General features: G+C 35.1%; 1 protein-coding gene across 26 annotated transcripts in view; it reads left to right on the top strand.

Annotated features, from left to right (window-relative positions):
* The window catches only part of nfasca (neurofascin homolog (chicken) a), an 80,906-nt gene that overhangs the window by 39,196 nt on the left and 23,069 nt on the right, over positions 1-18,641 (top strand). For 22 of the 26 annotated variants that reach the window (XM_047809264.1, XM_047809298.1, XM_047809292.1 and 19 more), the window contains 10 exons: positions 5,388-5,443; positions 9,177-9,323; positions 11,866-11,883; positions 12,618-12,723; positions 13,399-13,595; positions 14,219-14,341; positions 14,899-15,069; positions 15,731-15,784; positions 18,109-18,220; positions 18,323-18,507. In XM_047809264.1, coding sequence (XP_047665220.1) covers positions 9,230-9,323; positions 11,866-11,883; positions 12,618-12,723; positions 13,399-13,595; positions 14,219-14,341; positions 14,899-15,069; positions 15,731-15,784; positions 18,109-18,220; positions 18,323-18,507 — 1,060 coding nt within the window. In that variant the 5' untranslated portion in view covers positions 5,388-5,443; positions 9,177-9,229. The remainder of the gene's footprint in view (positions 1-5,387; positions 5,444-9,176; positions 9,324-11,865; positions 11,884-12,617; positions 12,724-13,398; positions 13,596-14,218; positions 14,342-14,898; positions 15,070-15,730; positions 15,785-18,108; positions 18,221-18,322; positions 18,508-18,641) is intronic. The other 4 variants (XM_047809339.1, XM_047809277.1, XM_047809343.1 and 1 more) reach the window with 2 other exon arrangements.

Below are 18,641 nucleotides of genomic sequence, written 5' to 3'. Positions count from 1 at the left end.
AAGAGAAGTGGATAAAAGGGGAAATGGGGAAGACAGGGATACTTGTGTCCCAGGAGATGGCACAGCACAGTCATATACATGAGGAGCTTCAGAACATCTCTAATCATCATCGTAACTCCAGGCAGATGGTGCTGTACAAATTAGACCCAGCAGCTATTCCTGTAAACCATCCCATCTAACCTAAATCACCATTTTGAATGCTGATGTCTGCATTTATCAAGGTCTCAGAAAATTAGGCTTTTGGTTCCATATTTAGATTTAAAATTGTCTTTTAGATCAGAGTCTATATCAAGACAGCCAAAGGAAAACAGGTCACATTAAATATTTATAAGTGGCCTATCCATGACCTTTATATCCATATGGAAAACATACCCTAGTAACATAAGTAATAACACAAGTAGTGTTCAGAGTTACTATATTGTAGAACTTTCGATCATTTGTTTTTTACTTGCAATAATATCACATACAAATCAGCTCCTTAGCAAAGTAAGAAATAATATTACTTATTATTTTTAGACTTTGTTTTATATATTTTTGTTCACTACATATATAAATCCATAAATCTAATATAGGCATGAAAAAGAAACTTCTCAGTGTCTCCACTGAAAAACTATTTTAGGTCAGCATTTTGCAATACATCCAATATTTTAATCTTTCATCAAAAGATTTTTACTTAGCTTTTGCTTTTATTATTGAGGCATGTCTCAGTCTCTGTATTCAATGTAATGTGAATAAATCTTACAAATATTTTATTTTCAGAGAGGCTTTTTAAACTATACACTAAAACTCACCCTACCCCACACATGCTGGTTTGGTAATTCGTATTGTACCTCTGTTATCACACACCCAGCGGGACTAGCCTTGAACACACACACACACACACACACACACACACGCACGCACGCACGCACGCACGCACACACACACACACACACACACACACACACACACACACACACACACACACACTTAATCCTCTCCGACCCAATGCTGTTGCTAAGGGCCCATAACAACCAGGTCTTCCACTATTGGCTAGGGTGGAGTCTGGATGAGAGCGCTCACAGGAAGTGAGATGCAGTTTGGATAATGAGCCTGTGTTTTGTTCTTGCTTTTTGAAAGCAGACAGTTGGGGGAAGGGGAAGAGAGTAAAAGAGAAAGTCAAGAGGAAAAGAATATGAAAAAATCAGGAACTCTCTTTTTGTTTGACTAAGTAAATAAATCTTGCTCACTTTATTTCTTTGACTGAAAACAGGGGGGAAATGGGTGTATGAAAGATTGTACATAAAACATTGGGTCAGGTATTAACATTTTCATTTAATAAAAAAGGTGGTAAATGCACAAAACCTTGGAAGCTTTGGAATATTTAGGTTTATAAAACCACACATACTGTACGCAAATCTTAGGTAAATCCCTATCATTGTTAAACCAAGTGCATGCGCACAAGCCTCTGGTCTTTTCTTTGTTTCCACACAGAGATAGTGTACTCCTTTTTGGAATACACAAATGACTCTAAATGCCTCACTTTCTTTGCCTTCACTTTAGCACACAAAAGCAAAAGCCATGAAAAGATACAAAACAAATAATATTAGACGTTTCATGATATTATCAAATTATGGTGCTGTTTAGTAAAGTGGCCTATGAAGTTTATCTTTATAGAATCCATGCTTACTATTTAAATCAGGACTGAGATACACGGAGACCAGCATTTGCCTTTTTGATCAGGATAATCCATAAAAGAAATGTGAGATTCTGATTTGCCTTGAACAAAGCTGAACCATTGTAATGCAAAAGGCACCAATTTTAAAGAACCTTTTCAACACACAGTCAGCATATACAGTAGGGTCAAATTGAAATGATTCACTTTACCTGTTTTGGATGTGTATTGAGTTTTTATGTTTATGGTCACAGAATCAATCACAGAAAACTACTTTCACTACTCTGCCATTTGAGGTCGCCAGTTAACAAAACCCAACGCAAAACTCACCCACGCCCAATAGTTTGCATAGCATAGGCAAATTTCCTTTTTTTTTTTACATCCCAACATGTGTGTGAAAACTGACCTGACATGAGGGTGAGAGTTCCAGACTTGACCTAGACTTGATGGAAAGTGACTATATGATATATAGTATATATGATAATAAACCATATATAGATTATATGATAACAAACTACGTTTTGCTTACATAGTCCCTTTTCAACACTCACACTAAAAGGAATGGTGAATGTGAAACTGTTGGAAGAAGAGGTGCATTTTTAAGATTAGCTTTGATGGGATTTTAAAGTCTGTGGGTTATGGTAGTAAAAGGATTTCGGTAATAGATAAGTACTAGAGGGCCTTCGTGGAAATGCTCTCCAGTTCAGAAAGATTAAGAGATTTCAGGTTTGTGTAAATATGTTAAATGTACTGAGTAGTCAATGTAATTGAAAAGAAAGAAATTACATTTTGATATTTAATTCTGACTGCAAGCTCTAATTTGACAAAAGTTGCTGCATTTAAACGTCTCAATCAGTTTTTGTTATTAATGACTTTTAGAAGGTTATTTAAACATTTTTAAACAGGAGCATCATAGATATCTGGTCACAAGCCAAATTAATTGGGAAATACCAGAGTAAACATTTTCTCATCATTTGGTTCTGTAATGATTTACTGTGTGTATAAATATAATTTAGGTCAGAAGGATTCTCATGATATTTTTAGCACGTTTTCAAGAATTCAGATGCAGATGACCTTCTATTTCTATAGACATAAAAATTGGGAACAAAATGTGAATTCGAAATTTTTTATTTGAGTGACAGGTGCTTTACTTTTGTGTTTGGTTTTTGCCCAATGACCCATAATTGTATTTCCTTGCCTCATGGAGTCCTCACCCCCTAACACTCATTATACTTTCTTCAAACATCACTGCATCAGACAACTTAAAGCCCTGATGTCTGTTTTTTGTCTCAAGTCAGTGATGAACTATAATGTGTCAGGAGACAGCAAGTCTTTCAGATTTTTTTGGAATAAAGGCTGCTTAAAAGGCTGTGTACAGAATGATAGTAGCTATATAATGAGAGAAGAGAATATGTGCACATGTTCCAGTTTTACTGCCACTTACATTTTAATTTGTACATTGGGTGAAAGAAGAGCTTTGCATCGGTCAGGGAAAGGCTAGATTGATTTAACTTTGATTGAACATGCCCTTTCCTCAGGCTTATCCTTGGGGGTAGTATGAGATGCCTTTTTCCCTTTTCCACACTTTCCTTCCTCCATCCTCCTTTACTACAGAAACCTTACTCTTCTCTCAATCCTCTGCCCACCCCCATATTCACTCTTCTGTTTCTCTGAAACTAGGTCATTTTGTGGCATCTAGCCTTCAATTCTGCCAAGCATGAGATGTGAACCATGGTGCATTCATTCATTTTTTTTGAGATCTGTTTATCCATTCATACATTCATCCAAAACAGTCTTCCAAAACAGTTTAATCATTATGTAGTAGCAAAATCCCATTTACTCATGCTGCATATTTAGAATTTTTTGCAGTAAAATTGTGATTTTAATCTGCATCTGCTACAACGATTTTAACTGAAAGTAACATAATGACTAAGAAGCTTTATTATCTGCAAGCTTCATGAGCAGTGTAACTGTTGTGACACAGCTGTTCCCAATGCGATATGATTATTATGTAAAGTCTGGTTTATTGATGAAGTTGCAGGTTTATGGTCCAAGTCTTTGAGTCTGTTCCTCTATCCAAGTGAACAGTTACTGCTGTGACCTCCTGACCTGCCCAGACCCATAATTTACTGAGTCAGAGGTCAGATCGGCAAAATAGCCCCAGAGGCTGGCAGATGAGAGCCGAGATGTGAGTTTGTGACACTACAGAGAGCTAATGAACAGAAATAGACAGATGGGGACCAAGCCAAGAGCATTCAGTGTCCTTTATACCAAGCCTCATCTCAAGCCTAAGGCACTGAGGGCATGTGAATATTTGTGTATGTATGTGTTATGAGATGTGCATGTTTGTATATGCATGTGCATGTTACTGTATGACAAAACCACATTCGTAAATTCCAACAGGACAGGGTAATTTTACAAAATATCTAGAGTTCCACTGTACACTTTTATTCATTTCTTTAGCTCTCAGAATCCATTTTTTGCGTTATAGTAATGTAGATTGACAAGACTATCATGCTACGTATAATGGTTAATGAGCGTTTTTGCTACCAGTGCCACCTCTCTCCCCACTGAGACTTTATTAGTAACAATAGTTTACAGTGTAATAAGGCCGTACTGTTGTTGTAAAGGAAAAAACCTCCACAAAGTTCCATTGTCCAGTGATTTGCTACATAAACAGTAATACTTATATACATTTTTTTTGTACTATGATTGCTGTCAGTCATTTTTATATTCATATTCATTCTTCATTTTCAAAACTGAGAAACTGAATTTTGAATAAGTTAACAATAACTAAATGACAGGTGAGAGAATTAGTGACAAGAAATTATATTAAAGAAAAAGTACAGATGATTCAGAGTAAATTAGCAACTAATAGTGCTACATTTTACTCAACTATTAAAATGCAAATAATTTTAATTGATGAATTTAAGTTAAGGTCAATTTGAATCAGTTAAATGACAATGTTGATGAGAACACTGTTTTGCCTGAAAAACTACTTTCAGTCACTAAATGTGTGCTGTTGATATGTCATGGCAACTGCTACACATATACTGTAATATGTGCTACGCTGATAATACAGCAAGCAGAAATCAAATATCCTGCAACCAAGATTTACCATTAGCTAGAATTTCACTTGCTGCCTTGCCAGTTACATTAGTTATTTGAACCAGTGCTGGTCTAATTGGACATTAGCAACATAAACAGGCCAACTTTGTTAAACATAACTATTGGCTTTTAACAAATTAACAAATTGGCTTTTAACAAATAGCTTTTCTGAAGGAGAAGTCTCATTTCAAAAGAGTTCTTGCTTATCCTCAGGCCAGGATGCCTTTAAGCTTAAAATTACCATTTTTCTTGATACTTTTTTCTATATTGAAGAACTTGATTGTATAATCAACTGAAATGATTGGGCCGTAAAGAAACTGACCTCATTTGATTGATGTATAGTGCACAGTTTGGACTAAGAGAGAACAAAAATATGTGCCATCTTATATAGGAGATATATTAGATTAGATACATTAGATAACACATTTAGACATGTTATACATTTTGTAAATGCAGGATAATACAGTACATTAACAGGAATGTAGTCAATGTGGGTCAACAAATCCAAGATCTAATCCTAGGAATTGTCCTGGTTCAGGGCCCAAATGGCCTGTGCAAAGACGAAATAATATTTTTTCTGGAATTGTGAAGATAATTTGTGTTTTTTTTCTTTGCTTGCCTACAGGTCTAAGAGTCTCTGCTCTCATCATCCATAGTCCATCAGCCCATATTTCCCATTGTGTAAGTATTCGATTTTGTTACTATAGATGAAGTTTAAACAATTGTGATTACATTTTCCAGCCACATAATACTGTACAATCTATTTGATATACCACCGAGTCTGCAACAGTATAATACAATTTAATTCACTAACCCCTGATATATGTGAGCTTTGTAATCGATTATTTTTTGTATTTATAATGAATAGTGTTGATATCTCTTTTAACATTTCAAGCTCAGTGTACCGTAATAACTCATCGAAATATCAGCTTCTCAACATGACACTGCTAGTGTTTCTTTTGATGAGATACTCATGCATTAACCCTTTCATACTCTGTCCAACTGAAATAGGGGATTGCAGCATAGCTTTGTGGATAGTGAATAAGTAAAAGAGACTTGGACTGGAGTGTCTGGAAAAGGGAAGCTATAATTTTATAATTGCCTTTAATTGCCTGTGATGGGCCTGAGATTATTAAATGCTGTTTGCTGAGAGTATTAAATGAGGGCTGTTGTGTAGTCAAAGTGGTGACATCTCACTGTATGCTCTATTACTATGCAGAAAAAGAGAGAGAGAGAGAGAGAGAGAGAGAGAGAGAGAGAGAGAGAGAGAGAGAGAGAGAGAGAGAGAGAGAGAGAGAGAGAGAGATCTAACTATAGTTCTCATCTTACAGACAGACTAAGGTCATTTGTTCTGAGGCATTTTATCTTTATATTTTAGGACTATGTATTATTAACCATTTTCAGACATTTTCCTGCTTAAACCTTCTGACTGTAAACTCTATATTGCTTCCTATTTGCATTTTAATCTTTCACTTTAAGCATTTCTAACCATCACAAAACATGTAAGCCAGGCACATTTTATAAAATATATAAAATTTTATAAAAACACTTTTATAAATGCAATTGTTTATTGAAGTGTGGAAAATGAAGCATTTTACATTATCATTTTATAGATTTTACATTCCTAAGAAACCAAGCAGGATTTTGCTTCCTTCATGATTTTACTGTTAAATATATACATTTAAATATGAAACTGCCTAGACTGGCTGCTTCTGTCTGTAATTAGTGCAGTTGACAGCATTTCTTTGCAAAATTAAAAATGATGACTGAACCATAAGCCAAGTAAGGAAACAGTTGGCCAGACCTATTTACTGTATGTGATGGCAGACTGCAACATGCTCTGAGTCCACATGCTCAACTGGCACACGCTCTTAGTCCACATGCTCAAGCACATTTTGTCACAGATTGCATATAATTTCCATGAAGAAGTTAAAAGTGGTCTTTCAATGCTCCGTCATATGTTTCTGTTGCAGCTCTTTGTAATTCTCAGTGTGTTGTCCTGATGGAATAACAGGCTGGTGCCCATAACTTGGGCTTTAGGTCACAGAAGATATCAAAGTAGGCAAATCAGTAAACATGATCAAGACATGGCAAACACAATAAAAATCATTGAAATCTTTGTAATAATAATAAAAAAGTCCCCACTGTACCCATGTCATAAAATTTTCAGTGTAAATAGGGTGTCCCGTGCTCCAGAGCAAAAAATCCAGTGTGTTTCAGGCTAAGTGTGTTTATTGTTGTACATGATTACTGTATATGGGTTAGGGTTAGAGGTTAGGGTTAAGGTCCACCCCTTAAAATTTTAGTTCTGGAAAGATTAAATTATTAAATCAGTTAGCACAACTGCAAAGCAACAATATTATTAAAAGATTTAAGATGCACTTAGGCTTATAGTATTTAATTAATATGTAAATATTGTTTGATTTGTACCAGGTACTGTATATTGGGGCTTATTTAAAATGAAGTTACCCTGTTTAAAAATTTGTTACAATCTTTTATATTGTTATAGAGTAGCATCTCTACCTTTCTCTCTCTCCAGCTGGTTTCTGGTATAATTAAAGTGAAGTTATATGAGTATATTCTTCAGCCTGCAAGGTACAGGTAGACCGACAGAATAAAATAAGAGACAGGAGAATTTGTTTTTTCTCCTGGGACATATTAGGTATGGTGCAGGTATCATACAGTGAGCGTGTTGGTATGTATATAAGACTAAAGACTTGCAGTGATTCTCTCATTATGTTTTGGGGATAAGTCCCATTGTGGCCACAGATCCTTGGGGATCTTCTGCTGTTATGTCCCATCAGCCTTAAGGTTCTCAGATGCCTTTCTGCCCTCCAGGGTTGTAAAAAGTGAGTTAGTGTAGATTTCCTTGCGTCTTCTTGTGATCTCTTTCATCAAGAAGCCATTTACCATCAGAACTGGTGTTCACTAGATGTTTAGTTTTGTTTTGTTTTTTGGCAAAATTTAATGTAAACTCTGTAAACTACAAGTAAGTCCCAGGAGATGGGCAGCTTCTGAAATACTAACTCTTAGCTTTGTCAGTGAAAACATTTTCTCCCTCCCAATGTAATATTCAATATGAACATTACCTGAAGCTCTTAACCTGTATTTGAATTATATATATTGTGCTGCTGCTACATAATTAGCTGATTGGATCTTTGAATGGACACACGGGTCTGTTTCTATTAAAGTGCTTGATGAGTGTTGGAATACAGCTGGTCTTAGTTTCAGATAATCTGCTTTCACATTTCAAAACTAGATGGAAATGGAAGGCATGGGGCTTCTATACTGGTGGCTTTATAACTGACCCTCTCGTGCAGAGGGAAAGAGGGCACATTAGAGAGTGAGTGACAGATGTACTGATGCAGAGACTGCGAACTGCTGATGCAGAGAGATACAACCTCCAAACGCGCACACACACACACACACACACACACACACACACACACACACACACACACACACACACACACACACACACACACACACACTTTGCCATTAAGGATCATTTTCCTCTCCACTATATTCACACTCAACACATTTCAGCTCTCTACTAATATGCATATCATAATCAAAAATCCAAAATTATATACTATAATATTAATGATTACAGTTTAGGTACTGTTATATTATGTTTTACTCTGTTATATTCTTTTTGAAATTCCTGATGTTTTAATCCATTTATACCATTTATAAATGAATGACACATTGTGATTTTTAAAATTTGTTGGAATCATTTACATTATTGCGGCTAGATCATCTGTCATTCAAGATTCAACATTGAGAATATAACAGCCCCATAAATTATTTTATTTTTTTAGCACCTAATTTTTATATTATACAGGAATATAATGATTTTTTTCACAGTAAATTATGGTTTGCTTACAAAACCAGCAGTGCCATATTATACAAAATTATTATCATGGATTTAATTCAATTTATATTTAGCAAATATACGATATTTAACAAAGAACATACCATATGATTAGTGCAATAAACATTATATATTAATATCTAAGCAAAAACTAATTATATCTAAGCAAAAAGTAATCATGCATATGGGGTCTGAACATGATATTAAGTTATATTTATTTTTCTCAGAATTCTAAAACACATATCTGACCCTAAAAGAGTGTATACTTAAATAATACAGTAAGCAGCATATTTCATTTATTAGGTTTCTTTAATACTAAAATCAGTACTCTTGGTGGTAAATTTTGCTAGTGTTGATACTTACATATGCAAAATGAAAGAATATACCGTATTCTAGTCCTGATAAATGTTAAATGCATAAAAATACATAAAAGATTTTCATACTATCAATCAATATTTATTATATGAAGAATTTTGCTTATAAAATACAGTTTATAAGTTGAATTATTTTAATATTTCTTGATTGTTGTTGATTTTTTAGGTCAGAAGTGTTCATCTCAGTCAATAGGGAAGCCAGCCAATTGGGGGAGAGAGATGTGGCCGCAGGGGCAGTGGGCTCCTCTGGCTGTGCTGTCAATCATTGTGTTGCTGTGGAAGGAGGCGGCTCTCATTGATGTCCCTCCAGACCGTGAGTCATACAATCATAACACAGGCAGAAACCCATCACTGCTTAGGGAGTAAATAATTATTGCCATAATTGGTTTGGTAAAAGATGGATGGCAGTCTGTGCTTCCTAATGGATGACAGTAAAAGCCATCTGATATGGAGGTGTTTAGTGCAATGATTATGTTGCAGTTCATGTTAAAATACAGATGTCAAGTTTTCTTTTTGTAATGGTGGCAAATTTCCCTGACAGAGAATGGAGAATTGCCTTTCCCCCTCCCCTTTCTTTTTCTCTCTCACTCCCCCTTTCTCTCTCTTGAACACACATAATGTGAATTTATATTATATATTATATTCTCATCTTTGGTTCCTAATGCCTCATTTCCTGACATTACTTCACATTTGTGCCTAGTGTCTGCCTTCCACATTCTTAGTGAAATACCAGAAGGAAAATGTACACAATATGTCTAGAAATTAAATTAAATTAGGTCTAAATCATATATATATATATATATATATATATATATATATATATATATATATATATATATATATAGGGTATAGGTTAACTACATACTACATATGTATATATATATATATTATATATATATATATATATATATATATATATATATATATATATATAGGGTTATATATAGGGTTATAGGGTTAACACACACACACACATTATTATATATATATATATATATATATATATATATATATATATATATATATATATATATTTACATATATTTACATAATCACTGCCTGACACATGATCAGCTGGGTGAAATCAAGAAACTGTCCAACTGCTCAGGTACCTCTTGAGCTTTGTCTTTTTTTTCCCCTGTATTTCTGTTCTCTACTCAGAAAATCCAATGAAAAATGAATCGAAAGAAAATGGAAAGAACCCACCCCCATCTTTAAGAGAGTTTTCACCATTTCAAACACTGAGAGGAGATTCAGTCTGTCAGCACTGACCTGACACTGAGCTGGCTGAATTGTCCTAGTATATACAGTATAAAGTGTATAGAATTGTAATTTTTTGTATTATGCCATTTGTAGGTTACACATTACATGATTTTTCAGAAAATGTCTGTTAATTGTTTATAGTTTATAGTTTATTGGCTAATGGGTGCATTCTGCCATCAGATCACTCTGGGCTTACTTTATCTGTAGCACCATATAATACTGTAAAGTACTGTATGACCATTTTTCTCACAAACTCTCACGTTAAATGGAATTTGTATCCTTATATAATACGCACTGGGCAATTGGATTATACCAAAATATAAAATTTGTTTAGTTGGTTGATTAACTAAGGGGAGAATGTCCGTTTCATACCTTTTTCCTTCAATTATTGAAATGATCATTTTAATACACTATTTTGTGTTTTGTCATGTTGTCTTTATTTTACATTTTGTCTAAGGTCTAGAACATTTAGGTGTAACAAGCAAATACTTTTCAGGCCACTGTAAATTCAGAACTTGGAGAGCAAACGTTAACTACAGTGCTTGTTCTGCCTTTATCTTGGTGCCTCAGTGTTTTGGAAAGCTCAGGTTTTTAGTTTAATTTTTGAATAAAAACATTTTTTGATAAAACATTTCCTTAATTCATTTTAGAGTTTTTTGTCTTCTCCCTTGGTGGATAGCAGTATACGCATAGCTCTAAGTATGTTATGTTTCCTATTCAGTTTCTCACAACCCCCTCATTCTTCCAGTGAGATGCCTATTGATGAGGGCTGTCATCATTTTCCATCTGACCTTGGCTGCTATTAACCCCCCCCCCCCCCCCCCTTTACACACACATACACACTCACACAAACACACAAAAAAAATCCCCTTATGATGTCCTGACCCCAGAGGTCTCAGATATGTGCTTTTACTGATGTAGGATGATATATAGCATAGAGGAAGAGTTGCACCTGTCACCAGACTTCTATCAAACAACTATGACGAATCCTGCTTAAGATATTCTGCCCTTTAAATGAAGGTCATCTTTTATAATTGCTTAGGCACAATAGAACAACAGATTGGACTGCACACAGTCATACATCATAATAATTGTAGTTATTATCTATGTGCTAGACCCCATAATATGGCTGTCATTTAAACCTAAAGAAAAAGACAAGTGTTTAATAAGCCTTATCCATGGCAGTGATTAAACGGTATTCATTCATTCATTCATTCATTTTCTACCGCTTATCCGAACTTTAATGTAATATTAATTTCTGTTACTTCTTACTTATAATTACAATATTACAGAAATGTACTTAACATATTTTTTCTTATTTTTTTGCTCTATCTTTGTTATCCACACATCGGAACCTCATTAACAGGTATGTCCTATACATTTGCAGTCACTTAACATTGTGTATAACAATAATAATAATAATAATAATAATAATAATAATAATAATAATAATAATAATAATAGAAACCTGGATTTGTAAAAAGATTAAATATAATCTTGTCTGGTGAACTAATGTAAACAGTACTAATTTGTTCTTCTTGTGCACTATTCTTTGTCTCTCTTCATCTCACACCTTTTGATGGAACTAACAGCAAGGATCCAGCAGGATTGTAAGTGCCTCATTAACATAGACTAACTTGTTTGGTTAAAGAGTGATTTTCTGCAAATAACATTTCATTTGAAATTATTCAGTGTAAAATTCGAACTTCTCAGTTTTCTTCACAATTTTTGGACACTCTTTCGTAATTCCTAGAATAAAATGCTGATGTGCTGAATGTTTACTATCTACCTGCTTTTGAAACAATTTTAGTATAGAATTTATTCTTTTCTTTACAATTAGTCACCTTCTGGCAAAGGGACCCACTTCTCTAGTGTTCTGTATACAAGACAGAAAACAATGTCTTGTTAAAAAACAATATCATCATCTGTTAGGAAGCGAGGACATGGTGGGGCCTAAATTGCCTCTCTGCTATCTTTTAAAAAAAAAAAAAAACAAGTAAACAACAAAAAAAGATGAAATATATCTTGCAAACGCGCAAAACATGCACCATTCTGAAGACAAAGAATCTTGGGATCCCCTGATGTAAATGCCCTCTACTGGTCTTGCTGAAACTCTCCGCTATGTCACTTGAATCCACAACTAAATTTTCATGTTTGCACTTCTGCACTTGGGGTGATAGAGATGGTCAATTTGGGGAACATGAGATGGCTTTTCAGTGTTCTGAAATTCATAAATGTTCTGAAAATTTGAAAGCTCTAACCAAAAGAGGCTCATTAGGGTTAACATAGTAATCCACAGATATTCTCTGATATTTCTCTTTGTTTCTCTCTCCTCTCACTCCAGTGAAACAGCCTCCTACTATTGTGAAACAGTCAGCAAAGGACTATATTGTGGATCCCCGAGATAACATCATCATTGAGTGTGAAGCCAAGGGTAATCCTGTACCAACGTAAGCATGCACAATGCTATATCTTGTGTTCTGTTTTTTTCTACAATCTTGTATTTCTTTCTTTCTCTCCATTTTCTTCCCAGACTCCTATGCTGGACATTATTTAAAGAAATTACTGTGCATTTTTTTGAAACCTCCTCTTTTATTTTTTTTTGGTCTTTCTGGTACTCTTTTATCTACAGTAGTTTTACTGTCCCTCCGGATGTACCACAATCCTGGTCTTTGTCACATTTTGTCCCCACTGAACTCTCTCTCCCTCTCTCTATTTTCTCTAATTAAAGTTGACAGTCATTAGCACAGAATGTGTGCTATTACATTCTGTACTCCAAACTGACAAAAGAAATGCCCTTTGCCCAGCTCCAGCTTTAGAGAGATGGTAGTGTGTTTCTGGAAGAAGTTCCATTTAATGTTTTCCACCAGATAATGTGAACATCAATTTGCATATCAATCCCATCCATGGACTGTCAGTGTATTGAGATTTATATAATTTTCTACTAGCTTGGCTACAGTGCTATTGTGCTAGCATTCAGTTCATAATTCCCTGAACACTGATGTGGAATGTCCATGGTCTCCAATCAGCAATATTTGACATGCTTTAAACTTCCTGAGAATTTGGATAAGAGATTTTTCTTTAGTAATCTTGAAATGATGAAACGCTGTAATTAAATTGCCCAGGTTTTGGTGGAGACGAAATGGGAAGTTCTTCAATGTGGAGAAGGATCCACGTGTAAGCATGCGGAAACGCTCAGGTACACTGGAGATCAGCTTTAGGAATGGCGGAAAGCCTGAGGACTACGAGGGAGAATACCAGTGCTTTTCTATGAATGACTTTGGCACTGCCATATCCAACAAAATATTGCTACGAGTGTCCAGTAAGTATGCATGGCATATGTGTTAAAATCTATATATGAATGACTGTGCATGTGATTGCATTGAATGGTCTTGATAATGATATATAAATGATTTTTTATTAGTCTTTGGAAATTTTGTCATTGTTAGTACCATATATTCTGAAAACAATATTGATCTATATAGTCAAGAGATTTCTGATTCATTTGATCAGCTTGGAATTAGCAGAGACTAAGCTAGAAAGTATATCATATTAGTTAACAGTGTAGAATCTAAATCAGTTGCCCTTTTACCCAAACATGACGTAACTCCTGACTGAACTGTGCCTCTTTGCACTTGATGTGATAAAACGCATCATTTCTGCAGAAGTGGAATTTCTTATTGATTAACTTACAATTGACTGTCAAATCCAGTGTATTATGGACATGGAAATTAGCACAGTAGCAGGCACATGCAAATATAACAAAATCATGAAACATGACAGAAAGATTAAAGTATCAGAAAGTAAATAAAATCTCACATCCTGTCAACTGAGGTACTAATCAAATAATAGCTGTTACCACAACCCAAGATTGTAGCATTGAAGTAACTTGAAATAGGTTTAGTGCTGAAATGATTAGTACTAACATATTCACTTATCCCTCAGAGGCACCACTGTGGCCTAAAGAGGTTTTGGAGCCAGTGGTAGTTAGTGAAGGATCACCTCTGGTTCTGGCCTGTAACCCACCTCCTGGCCTCCCCCCACCTAAAACATTCTGGATGGACAGTAGTAAGTCAGCGCTTTTTCACTTCATTTCAGCCTCTTCTGACTGTATGAACCACCTATTCCTTTCTTTATGTTCCTTTCTTTATTGTTTCTCTTTTGATTCAGAATTGTTTGTCTGTCTGTGTCTCATTCCCATGTGCACATATTAGTGCTGAGGTAATGAATTTGTGTGTGAGAGAGTGCATGTATATATGTTGCTTGGCAAACTGCTGAGAGGACAGATATAATGCCTCCTGGAATATTTTAACAGATCTGACAAAAGAACACTAACTAACAGCAAATGCACATAAGCCGAAATGTCCTTCATCTATTGTCATTAAAGTACACGGTGTGTAATATGTGACAGCAATGTCACAATGAAAGTTGAATGCACATAGACTTTTTTTCCCACAATGTCAATGTCAAAGTTTTCTCTTTATACTGAAGCAAATATATACAGTGCATCTACATAATTACAATAATACCTTGGAAAAGTCCAAATTTATTTTCTAGCTATGACTCAGACCACTGGTACATGAGTGTTAGACTGTAATTCACATGCTTTTTCTCATTTTTCACAGGAATGATGCCTATAGCACAGGACACCCGAGTGTCCATGGGTCTGAATGGAGATCTTTACTTCTCTAATGTGCTCAGTAAGGATGCTGCCACTGACTACAGCTGCAATGCTCGATTTCTCTTCACACACACTATCCAACAGAAGAATCCCTTTACCCTCAAAGTGCAGACAAGTGAGTAAAGGGCTGACTCAGGATCAGCTGACTACTGAGTATGTATATACTGTATGTTAGAATAATATTTGATTAAATCTGTGCATCAAAAAACTGATGTAGAATCTGGCCATCTATTGATGGTGCAGCTTTATTACAGTGCATTCCTCCATGCTGCAGATTGAATACATATAAATATATATATTTATATATAATAAATTTCTCCCCTTTCAGATGTTTTTCACATAGCTAGTGGATGTAGGACCATCTGTGAAAAAGATAAAGCTAAAAATATCCATCACTTAGCTATATTCTTAACAGTATAAAAAATGTCCTGGCTTTTAAAGTGCACCAATACATAATTGCATTATTTTGAAATATGATGATGCTGTTTATTGCACAGATGATTTCTAACATCACATGTAGAGTTTTCTTTACTGAGAACTAGTGAGCATTATTCAGAATTGATTCTATTGATCCAATCAGTTCTTAGAAAAAGGAGTAGGACAGAAGGGGCCCCCATCCTCTTTCATTTGACTTTTTTATTTTGTTTACTAGTTCCTAGCAGAAAGACGCTTGTGCAGAAACAGAATTAGGATGCAATAATAGTTAAAATCACAACATGTGAGAGCACATCAGAATCACACTTTGTGGACGTTGATGACATTGATTCTGTCCACAGAGGTACCTTTTAATGACACTGTATACTCTCCAAACGACACTTACACCTTTGTCGGTGAGTCAAAGAAAGGCTGTCTAGAGCTTTGGCATCTCTTCTCTCCCCTAACCAGCTCTAGCATCAGTTTCCTTTCTTCTAACAGGGCTAGCATTTATGTCTGTAATAACGATGTGCCAAAATAACATTGTTGTAGCACAATAATTGCCTGACTTGTTACTATTACAATTGTGTATTTTACAGTAGATAGACATTTACCTGCACCTGTTGTAATTAAGCTGCATTTTAACCAAATAGTTTAAAAGTTACTTATTTATTTTCCAAGGATCTTCAAGAATCATTGTCAATGTCCATAGTGGTGGTTTGGGAACTGGTAGATAAAGTTCAGTTCATAATCATAAAATGAAAACATTAGCAATGGTCAAAATCTAAAAAATGGAAGCAAGAAATAAGACACTGGATAGAAGCGTGAGATGTAATGCTGAAAAAAGTTAAATTTGATTTCACAAGGAGGAACAAAAAAAAAAGACTTATGAATGTGAGACACAGAATAGATGAACACATTAAAGTAATCAGCCAGTGACAGGGCAGGGGTGGAGACAGGACTAGATCAGAAAGAAAAGCAAATGGTATAGCAATAACAAAAGTTAAAAAAAAAAGAGGACCACTTATACTTGGAATTGTAGCACATGCTGAGACTGGGAATTTGCTGGTGTGTTGACAAAACTGACATCACTACAAAGTTTAAATAGTATTTAATAGACTTAACAGACTAGTATCAACATGGGTGATTATTGAAATGTAATTATTTGTTTGTTTATTTCTTTATTTAATTTGAGATATTATGATGGAGATAAGACACCTATAATTAGTTACACTCAACCAACCCTCTTTTTCCTGGCAGCATAGAACTTGATCTGATTCAGGTAGTATACAAATTCCCAAGAGGATAGTTATAGTTAACTAACAAGCTAATGAGTTGTTATATCTTAACATATAATGTTTAATGTTAGCTTCGACAGCAGTTGATTTGTATTTTGTGGGTAACATACTGTATGTAGGACAATGCTATATGTTGTATGTTGTATTTAGAAGCCTTTGGTGAAGATAAATTCTCAGCATACAATGTTGACTGAAGTACAAGTATTCAAATATTTGAATATCTACTATTTTCACTATTACACTATTTTTTCACTATTAAGCCACATATCATTAAAAAGGATAAAACATAGAATTTTTTTTATAATAATTATAAGATAACATTTAAGCCAAGGACAGGACAAAAGGGATGTACAGTAGTAGATTGTGGACTACTGATTGGAAGGTTGTGAGTGCGAATCCCAGGTCCACCAAGCTGCCACTTTTGGGGCCCTGAACAAGGCAGCATAACCCTCAATTGCTCAGTTGTGACATAAAAAAAAAATGACATAAAAAAGTACGTTGCTGTCATGAACACAGGATAAAAAGGACCCAAACGCAGGATGGCAAAAATTACAGGGTTTAATAACAAAAAACATGAAACATAACACAGATTAGACCAGACAAAGACAACAGTTGATTCTGCGCTGCACAAGGCAATGCGGCACAGTTAAATACAAAAGACAATGAGACACGATTAGGAACAGGTGTGGAGACAGGGAGGGGCAGACGAAGGCGGGGCAGACACGTGACAAGGAACGTAAACAAAGGCGCATGGCCAAAAGTCCAGGCTGAGTCCAGACAGTTGCTCTGAATAAGGGTGTCTACCAAATACTGTAAATGTAAATGTAGTACAAATAATATAAATTATAGAACAGATAATAATTTTTAATGGTTTAACTATAAAACACTAAGAACCATAAGCAAATATAGTGGGGTTTGTGGCATACTAATATGACTCAAATGACTTGAGAAGGTTTTCTGTTGGAATCCACTTTAGATGTTAGGGCATATCTCAACCGCTAATGATTAAAATCACCACAAATCATTCTAATACACCCATCATAAAATTGTCTTACTGATTTATGTTTAGATTCATTTCCTTGTTAGAATACTATAATTGCATAGTGCAAAAGTAAAATCAAAAAACAGACTGCAACTATTTTTGTGACTAATAAATTCATTTTCTGAAAGTGAAAGTCCACACCTTCTTGGAAATTTTTCCATGAATCAGATCAGGTTTTGTGTTGTCAGAATGCGTTATAGCAAATGGGCTAATGTCTCTGTGTCACTAACACTCCAATTGTGTTTTGTGTGTGTGTGTGTGTGTGTGTGTGTGTGTGTGTGTGTGTGTGTGTGTGTGTGTGTGTGTGTGTGTGTGTGTGTGTGTGTGTGTGTGTTCTTGGTCTGTTCATCTTTCTCTGTGTAAATTCTGTGTACTAAATAAATTTTCTCCTGTCCCACAGCACGCAACATTCAAGAATCAACCCCTACCTTTCTCTCTCCCTCGGGAATAACCAGCTCCAAGATGGTGCTTCGTGGAGAGGATCTTCTCCTGGAGTGTATAGCTTCAGGAGTGTGAGTTATTTTGAAATTTAACACCCTGGTTTGCTTTTAAATTGTATAGGTGTTATATATAAAACTTTGCGTATTGACTCCTGTGCTTTCTTATCAACACAGTCCAACTCCAAGAATCAAATGGTTTAAAAAAGGAGCGGAGTTGCCAGAGAAAAAGGTTAAATTTGAGAGCTTCAATAAAACCATCCATATAATGTCTGTGTCAGATGAGGATTCTGGAGGCTACATCTGCATGGCCAGTAATAAGATGGGCAGCATCCGCCACACTATCTCTGTTGAGGTTAAAGGTCAGACTCAAAGAAATTTGGCAAAAAAATGGGCACCTTTGTAACATTTTATTGTTTGATGCATTTTAATATACTGTACTTTACAATTAATTGAGAAAACCATAAAACAGTAAAATATATTCACATCCATTTGT

This window comes from Tachysurus fulvidraco, chromosome 2 (genome assembly GCF_022655615.1).
Source record: "Tachysurus fulvidraco isolate hzauxx_2018 chromosome 2, HZAU_PFXX_2.0, whole genome shotgun sequence".
Taxonomy (NCBI): domain Eukaryota; kingdom Metazoa; phylum Chordata; class Actinopteri; order Siluriformes; family Bagridae; genus Tachysurus; species Tachysurus fulvidraco.
Note: the sequence above shows the minus strand (reverse complement) of the source record. Positions and strands in the feature narration are given on the sequence as shown.